The sequence below is a fragment of the Miscanthus floridulus genome, chromosome 2, assembly GCF_019320115.1.
Source record: "Miscanthus floridulus cultivar M001 chromosome 2, ASM1932011v1, whole genome shotgun sequence".
NCBI lineage: Eukaryota > Viridiplantae > Streptophyta > Magnoliopsida > Poales > Poaceae > Miscanthus > Miscanthus floridulus.
Window position 1 is genome coordinate 24,784,510 of NC_089581.1, and position 8,628 is coordinate 24,793,137.

The following is an 8,628-nucleotide window of genomic DNA, read 5'->3' on the forward strand; positions in this document are numbered from 1 at the left end:
CGTAGTCGTTGCTTTGCAGGCTTGGAGCCTTCATTGATATCAATTCCATGCTCAGCCAACTCTCTTGGGACCCCTGGCATGTCAGCCGGCTTCCAAGCAAAGATATCCTTGTTGTCTTGAAGAAAGTTGGTGAGCGCGAGTTCCTATTTTGTCGATAGGTGGGCACTGATGGTTGCTATTTTTGTGGGATCACCGGTGCCTAGGTCGATTTGCTTTACGTTGGCTTCTTTTGGTGGTGCTAGGATGCTTGGTCTCTTAGCCGGTATCTTTAGTTCTTCTTGGCTTGTTTCTACTATGATAGTGGCTATTTCTTTTCTTCCATCGTTTGCTTGTACCTTTGCTGCAATTTGGATCGCCTGTACGTCGCAGTCAAATGCGCGCTTCAAGTCGCTCCAAAGAGAAAGAACTCCGTTAGGCCCTGGCATCTTGAGCAACATGTACAGATAATGCGGTATTGCCATGAATTTTGCTAGTGCTGGTCGCCCAAGAATTGCATGATATGAGGAATCGAAATCTGCGACTTCAAATTTGATGAACTCTGTGCGGTAGTTCGAGGGAGTCCCAAAGGTAACCGGTAGAGTGATTTGTCCAAGTGGCATTGCTGCCTTGCTGGGTACTATGCCATAAAAAGGTGTGCTTGTTGGTGTAATCATCCCGGTGATTGTAGTCCCATCTTCCTTAGAGTTTCTGAAAATATGATGTTGAGTCCTGCTCCTCCGTCAATTAGTACTTTCGTAACAGTCATGCCGGCAATAGTTGGATCTAGAACCAATGGGTAATGGCCTACGTTTCCTACGCTGGTCCACTGGTCTTCTCTTGAGAATTGGATTGGGTACTCTAACCAGTTGAGATATCTTGGAGTAGCAGGTTCTACGGCCATAATTGTTCGTAGTGCTAGCTTTTCCTGATGTTTGCTTCTAGAGTCTGGAATCCCGGCAAAGATTACTACTACTGTCCCTCTGGATTTTTGGAATCCCTTGTCATCATGGTTGTCTCCTTCTTTTTTCTGATTGTCTTCTTTATTGTTTCCCTTGCTATCTTTTCTAGTGTACCTTTCGTTGAAGGTGTAGCAATTTCTGATGGTGTGCCTCCCGTTGGGGTGCAAAGGGCAACGCATGTTCTCGATGTCATCATATCTTCTGGGCTTGGTAAATTTCTTTGATTTGTCAGCCATCGCTACCATGTTGTCTGGACCTCGCTTTCTCTCCTGATGTCTGTTGTTTCGAGGATTTTGCCTGTTCGGGTTGTCTCTGTTGTTCCTTTCTAGGAATATTTCTTTCATTTTTTCTTCTGCAGTAATCATCTTTTCTACTGTTCTTCCGAATTCTTCGTTATTTCTTGGGTTTTCTTTGCAGAAGTCTTGGAATTGCCACATAGCCATGATTCCGTGAGAGAAAGCTTCGATCACTTCACATTGTGTGATGTCATGTACTTGAGCTCGTAGTTCGCCAAATCGTCGATAGTAATTTATGAGACTTTCACCTTCTTTCTGCTTGAGTCCTTTTAATTCTGCGTGGGTGATTGGATGTGTAATAATTCCCGCAAAATTTTCACAAAAAGCTCTTTGTAAGTCATCCCAATTTCTGATTGATCCAGGATTTAATTTGTCGAACCATTGAAGTGGCATGGTTTCTAGGGCCATAGGGAAGAACAAGGTTTTGATGTCCTCATCTCCTCCGGCTAATTCAATTGATTGTGAGTAGATCTTGAGACATTGGTTTGGTTCGGTCTTGCCGTCGTACTTGGAGTGGTTGGACGGTTTGAACTTGTGAGGTAGTCGAATCAAAGCGAGTCTGTTTGCAAAGCAGGGAAATCTATCGTTCGTTCTGGCTTCTGTATATTCTGATTCTACGCCCCCTTCTTGCCAACTGTCGTCTTGGCAAGAGTAGTTTTGTGTGGCCGTTCGAGTAGGTGCTCTGCTTCTGTCCTTTCTTGGTTGCTCTACTCGGTTATTTTGACTGTGATTTCTTCGGCTCCCTCCGTTGTGACTTCCACTTGGTCCTAGTCTATCGAAAGCAGACTTCCTTTGATTTTGATCTTCCTGTTCATGATATGTTGCCTTTCCATCGTTTGTTTTAAAGACTGTTGATTGGAGGAAATCTCAGAGTTGTTCTTGTTTCTCATTGGGATGTGAGGTCGCCCTGAGTTCTTCTAGTGCTTCCCAGATCTTATCGTAGGGAGTATTCGCTGCTCGTCCTTCTTTGATTTCTCGTTCTGATTTTCTTCTATTGTACTCTACCAGGTCTGATTCGTATTTGATCCATGTGTCTTTCCGCTGTTTCGCATGGCGTTGTCGTCCTTGTTTCAATTTGTTCTTTCTTTCTCTTGCTTGCCTTTGGCTCTCAGTCTCACCATCGTATCCCTGGATAAATGGTGATATATTGGACTTGGATTCGTCTGAGGATCTTACGTCGGGTGCTTTTGGGGGGATCAATGGTGATCGAGGATGGCGAATCATGAGGACTTCTCTAGCATGAGTTGTTCTGTCATCGTCGTTGATTTCCGTACTAGCAGAGCTGTTGATGACCTCAGTATAGGTCTCAAAGTCGTAGATGGAATCTCCTTCTTGGTAGGGTAGAATTGCTGTTGTCGTGTCATCGACTAGTTGGTCGTCGTCATTCTCAGGAACGGTATCTGGCCAGTGAATGATGCAGTCTTGAGATGTTATGGTTAAAACGAGACCTTTCTAGGCTCCCTTTAGTGGCATTCTAAGCATGGGATAAGTGGATCCTTCGTACCATGTCTAATAGGATGTTGCCACGTTGTGTAGTCCGAACGGAAAAAGACCCGACTTCTTTGAAGTATTATGGGTGTGCTCCGAGTAGTATTCCTGACAGGTTGGCATCATGTCTCGGAGCTTTGTCAGAAGAGAACTCGGTCTTCCGAAAGAACTCGGATAAGACTTCGTTTCGGAAGCAGAACTTGAGTTTGAATCGGATACGTGATCTTGTGAGAACTGAGTCGGATTGAGCTGTGCGAATCTTCTGGCAAGCTGATCTGTCGTTATCGTCGAAATAGGATGATCCTGATGATGATCTGATTCTTCAAGGAGACGGCCTTGGAGCTTGCCGTCGTCACCTGCCTTGCAGATCCATGAACCGAAGATGAAGGTTGATCCCTTTGAGAAGATCATGTTGTCGAGGTCCATCAAGCTCTCAGATGCAAAGTCGCCGAAGGCCCCTACCTGGCGCGCCAGCTGTCGATGTTTGACTACCGATAGCCTGCCACGGGGGTACCCGGGGCAGTATGTTCGGGCTTCAGCATATGCAGAACTCGATGGTTAACGCAAGAGACAGTCAATTTATCCTGGTTCGGGCCCTCGATCATAGATCGAGTAATAACCCTACGTCGAGTCGGTGTTAGCCTTTGTGTTGGATTGATTGTAAAGTGTTGTGTCGTACAATTGCTCTGTTGAACTCCCGATCCAAGGTGCCCTGCCCTCCTTTATATAGTCAGGAGGCCAGAATCCTAGTCGGTTTGCGATGAGAGTTCCTAGTAGGATTACAGAGTAATACTACTACTAAGATTACAAGAGAAGAATCCTAAATGGTCTAGGTCTTCTTCCTTCCTTGCAGGGTATCCTGTGGGTCCTGTACCGACAATCTCACCTAGCGGCACTAGGTAACCATATTAGCAATGAGCTTTTCCCTCTTGATAGTATGACTATCTATCCTAACAACTTGGCTAAAATCATTTGTCTAATCACCTCATGGCCGATGAAAACAAACCCTATATTATACCTTTATCTGTTGTTGGATTTGTTTTCATCTCGTCCGTTCCAAAGCTTCCATCTCTTCTCATTCACCTTTTTGAGATTTTCCATGTCATGATCTCTGTCATCTCGTCTCCATAGCCTTATATAGCTCAACCTTGCTTGTGGACTAATCATGACATGTTATCTCACATGAAACATGTTAGTCCACTAATGTTGTCTTAATTATCAAAAGCAAAACATATCTTTTAAAGTTACTACCAATAGAATCCTAGGAACTAGCGAGAATTGTTAATACTCTCATAGGGCCTAAAATCCCTTTTTACATATAACACCATACCTACCATATACACCTCTGCCACTATAAAACCACCTCCACACACAACCTCTAGCAATTACCTCACCCCAAAGTTAGGGCTTGTTGACTACTTTTAAGTATTCACCTGTTATTGACTCATGGATATAAACCCTGAGAGGAAGGCTTCGACATCGACGAGGAGGTGCACCATAAGGATTAGAAGCCACGCGAAGACCGACGAACCTGCCAAATGTTCTTAGTGTGTAAGGTTTCGAACACGCTTAAGCATGCCTGTGGAATAAAGTGGCTCTACGCTATAGTTCCATTGTAGTAGTTTAACACCCTGGAGTAAGTGGTCGATCGCTCCACGGTGGTAGCTTTCCGTTGAGTTATAGTAGTTTCCCTGTTTGATATATAAGGCCTATGGTTATGCCACAAGAGACTTGACTATTGTAAGACTCTGCTTTCGTGATGAGTAAAGCTCGGAATTTATTTTAAATATGTTCACAATACCTATTCCTTTATTTCCTGTACGTATTTGTGTTTGATACTGGCACAAATATAGATGCACTGGATTCTCAAAAGTGAGGGCCCCCTACACCGACACAAGGGTGGTTGTTTTCTAGAAGGCTTAATAGTACTTTTTGTGTTTTTCTTTTGTGGTTTAGCTTTTTGAGAGCTTCTTAGGCAGACGAGGGCTGAAACTTTAATAAAAGATTGGCCGTGTGTAAAACTCATGTAGAGACCAGAATAACTTTTTTTTAATAAAAAAATAGTAGACCTAGTTATGTGCCAGCTGCCAATGCCACTGGGACTCTGGGAGGAATAAAATTTCCCGTTGAATGACGATCCAGCAGCAGTCCAGCTCACTTTGGGCCAGAAGCAAGCTTGGTTTCCTGTCATTGCCAAACCTCAAACTGGGCCGCGCTAGGTGCAAGTGCAACACAAACATGTAACACGGATACAGCCCGGTCCAAAGCGCAGGCGCGATCCGACGGGGTGAAAAAAGTGTGCAACGGCAACGGCTTCATCAGGGAACTAAACACGACACGGCGACTCGTGCAGGGCATAGTGACAATCCCGTGCCGGAACAGGCAGGACACAGCAGCACAGTAGGATACTATTACTAGGATCGGAGGAGCCAGGTCGCCGACAAAAAAAAAATTCAGAAAAGGAATGTATACATCTGGGGGTGATTTTCGATCCGTACTCGTACTGTCGTACATACCTGTACAATGTACATGCATGCATGTAGCATGCATCGGGTGTACCGCAGAGGATCTCGGCACATAGCATCATGTACCTACCACCATACATCTTTTAGGTACGGTATATATCACCTACATGCCGTTGCCTTAAGAGTTAAGATCAGATTAACAAAGCACATTGCGTCAGGCCCGGCACACTAATGCTGAACTGAACTGCCGGCAGTAGCAGCTCGTGCCCAGCGGCTCAGCCCATCTCAGTTGTCGTCTTCTACTACGCACTGCCTGGGCCGGAAGTTCTCCTCCGACAGCAGCGACGTGACGAGCCTCTGCAGCCGCTGGGCGCCCGGGCCGGGCCTTAGGAACGCCGCGTTCCCGACCGCCGCGCACGGATCGTCGTCGGTCCCGTTACTGTTCTGCCCGCCGCCGCCGCCGGCGGCTGCAGCTGCTTGACACCAGCCTCCCGGCGCGACCATGCCGGGTCCCCGCCGCCCGAGGATGTCGGCATCGATCCGGTCCAGCACGGGGTCGTCCCTGAGGAACTTGCGCGCGAAGGGCGCGTCGCTGCGCACCATCCGGTCCCAGTCGTCGGCGGTGAGGTAGTGCGGGTGCTGCATGGGCGGGTTGTCCCAGGAGATGAAGTGCAGGTCGCTGTTCACCGTCGTGTTGCGGAACTCCTCGGCGTTGCACGCCACCGTGTGGAAGTAGCCCTCCGGGGAGGAGATGAAGTTGGCGTAGTACATGAGCACCGTGCGCGGGAGGTTGTCCCACCCCCAGATCAGGTACTCCACGAACGGCCGGGACAGCACCATCCACGCCGAACCTGCATTGCAAGCACGATGATTGATTGTTCCGCTGTGTAGTGTTTAGCACGCGCTTCATTCTTATCTTTTAAGTCTTCGAACTCTTTTTTTTTTTATCTTTATTGGTTTGGTCATGTTGATTGTGGATAAGTAGTGGCCGCCCTGCTATTCTGCTGTTCCTTTTAAAAATCTTCCTGAATGCTTCTATTCTGTTGTTAGAGGATATCATCCCATTTATATAAGTGCAATTAATCTTTTTTAGGTTAATGAAGTCATGCCCGAAAGTAACAAAACAATACTGCAGTCGAATTGAAGGCTGCCATGTCTCCCTATAAGCAATTAGTGATGGTGAAAAAAAAAGCAACAGGTCAGGGACAAGTGTTCCCAAATTTACTTGATCCAACTTAATTTTGCACATCAAATGAAAAATGTGATTATCACTGCATGAAAGGAACTTAGTTGACGAGCGCGAGATCAAACAGGGGACACGTTGACAAAATAGTAAAGAAAAGCAAAGAATACGTGCCCTCCACTTCGGAAAGGGTCCAGGCTCTTGTCCAAAAGGAACAGACTCTAGCGAGTTGGCACCGAGAGCGAAACGCGCAGCATTCAAAGCACGCTAGGGATGCAACCACCAGCTGCTCAACCAACTAAGCAGTGGTAATCGCTTCATGATTCAGACAATTCAGTTTCTTGCAATGACGACAGCTCAAAACAATCTAGCTGGTGTGATTAGTTCTCGTGTAGACCAATCAACAACTATTATAGAGATGAAGACACAAATAGGCACTGCCACGGGTAGTTGCGTGCTCGCACTAAAAACGAATTCCAGAGATTCTTCTGTCAATGTCAGGTTAACAGTCACGGGTGGACAGACAGAGAGCAGTGCACGCACCAGTGAATAGCTTGAATGCCGTCGGCAAGCTCCGCCTCTCCGGCATCCAGAACAGATCGCCCTTTGTCTTCATGTACAGCGCCGGGTCTATGATCACCGGCATCGCCCTCGCAAACCTGACGATATCATCATGTAGTAGTAATCTCAGTCGGCAAGAGCAAAATCAACTGAGAAAACACGTATATATATGAGAGAGCCGAGCACGTACGCTTTCCAGGAGATGTTACTCGTGTGATCGATGAAGTTGAGATCGCGCGGCAGCTTGGAGAACACATGCATCAAATCTGCAGCAGCAGACAGAACAGAAAGCGTCACAGCTTCAGCATGCAATCCGATCATCACTGATCATGCATGGCGCGATCGGAGATTCGGAGGGGCAAGAGACGGGGGAACCAATAATCCTTTACCATCCTGCGTGACGAGCGGGTAGTCGGAGGCGGAGAGGTTGATGAACCAGTCCCAGTCGGCGCCGCGGCCCCTGCCGTCGCCCCACAGGAGCAGCGCGGCGGCGTGCAGCGTGGTGGTCACCATGGTGGGGCCCCTGTAGGTGACGAGGTTGGCCTTCTCGACCACCTTCACGTTCCCCGCCGCGGCGAGCACCGGGTGCACGGCGACGAAGGCGGCGAGGTCGGCACGGTCGGCGTCCGGCGCCTCCGCGTCGAGGTGGAGCACGTAGCGGTTCCTCGGGTGGTAGAGCGCCAGCAGGCAGCGGCGCATCATCCCGGCGTCCCCGGCCGAGCCGGAGATGAGGTAGGCGAACCGCGAGAGTGACGCGGCGGGGGGTAGCGGGCGGGACAGAGTGGGCTCGACGAAGAGCGTGGGCGGCGCCGAGGAGGAGCGGGACGCGGGGCCGAGGAAGAGGCGGGAGGTGGTGGTTGAGGAGGGCAGACGGAACGTCGGGGAGGTGGCCAGCAGGAGCAGCAACGCGAAGAGGCCGCCGGCGGCCACGGAGAGCAGCCAGCGGAGGTCGACGTGGTGGGCGCGCGGGCACGGGGCGGCGGCCTCCATGCTGGCTGTGGCTTGGTTTCGAGGCTGGCGGAAAAGGCGGGAGCGGGAGCTGGGACTGGAGATGCCGGCAAGGCGGGACCGTGCTCTTTATGGTTCGTTGTGCGGCATCGGAGCCGTGACGTAAGCCGTGGCGACGGCGCGACGTGCGTACGTGTAAGAGCAAGTATTATGGAGCCAGCAAGGCCGGCGGGGAGCACAGCCACGTCAGAAAAATCACTGCTGGCGGAGAGAGAAAAGGAGAGAGAGAGTGGAGCGGGCGGCTAGCTAAACGTCGACTGAAAGCCGGCGGATGCGCGCGCATGCAGCTTCATTGGCTGCGCTACTGCTGCACTCACCGTTGGTTGGCTGCATGTGTTGTGTCAATGCTGCTGCTGCATTAAATGTTGTCCACACTGGCGTTTATCCAGCCGGCAGCCGGCTGAACCATAATACTTGCTCTAAGGTGCAATGCAACGCTGGCCGTTGAGGGCTCGCCGCGTCGTACCCCGGCATCACGTTAGCATGGCCGGCCGTACCAACAGCTCGTCAAGAGAGCCGAGTAGTGGTGGCGCACACGACAGGAGGAGCAGAGGACGCTGGACGCCCCGTTCCATCCATGACGCAATTATCACCCGATTTGCCGCTTCTCAAACGACGCACCCAGCGGCGGCGTCCTCTTCTTGCCTGTGCGAGGCGAAATCAAGCCCGAGTCTTTGCTACCGCCACAG

General features: G+C 49.6%; 1 protein-coding gene across 1 annotated transcript; it reads right to left on the reverse strand.

The window, feature by feature from the left end:
• Window positions 1-5,204: 5,204 nt before the first annotated feature.
• Window positions 5,205-7,959, reverse strand: LOC136538248 (beta-glucuronosyltransferase GlcAT14B-like). The gene is made up of 4 exons (XM_066530236.1): window positions 7,321-7,959; window positions 7,122-7,197; window positions 6,914-7,029; window positions 5,205-6,038 (listed from the first exon to the last, which is right to left on the reverse strand). The coding sequence occupies exons 1-4, from the start codon at window positions 7,919-7,921 to the stop codon at window positions 5,473-5,475; spliced, it is 1,359 nt and encodes a 452-aa protein (XP_066386333.1). The 5' UTR covers window positions 7,922-7,959; the 3' UTR covers window positions 5,205-5,472.
• Window positions 7,960-8,628: the final 669 nt, after the last annotated feature.

Bases quoted from the DNA above. Each gene is read 5' to 3' on its own strand.
- LOC136538248 (XM_066530236.1), bottom strand. From the start codon at position 7,921: ATGGAGGCCGCCGCCCCGTGCCCGCGCGCCCACCACGTCGACCTCCGC. The intron at 7,198-7,320 runs GTAAAGGATTAT...CTGCTGCTGCAG, and splicing joins CCCGCTCGTCACGCAGGATG to ATTTGATGCATGTGTTCTCC. The intron at 6,039-6,913 runs GTGCGTGCACTG...CTTGCAATGCAG, and splicing joins GGCATTCAAGCTATTCACTG to GTTCGGCGTGGATGGTGCTG.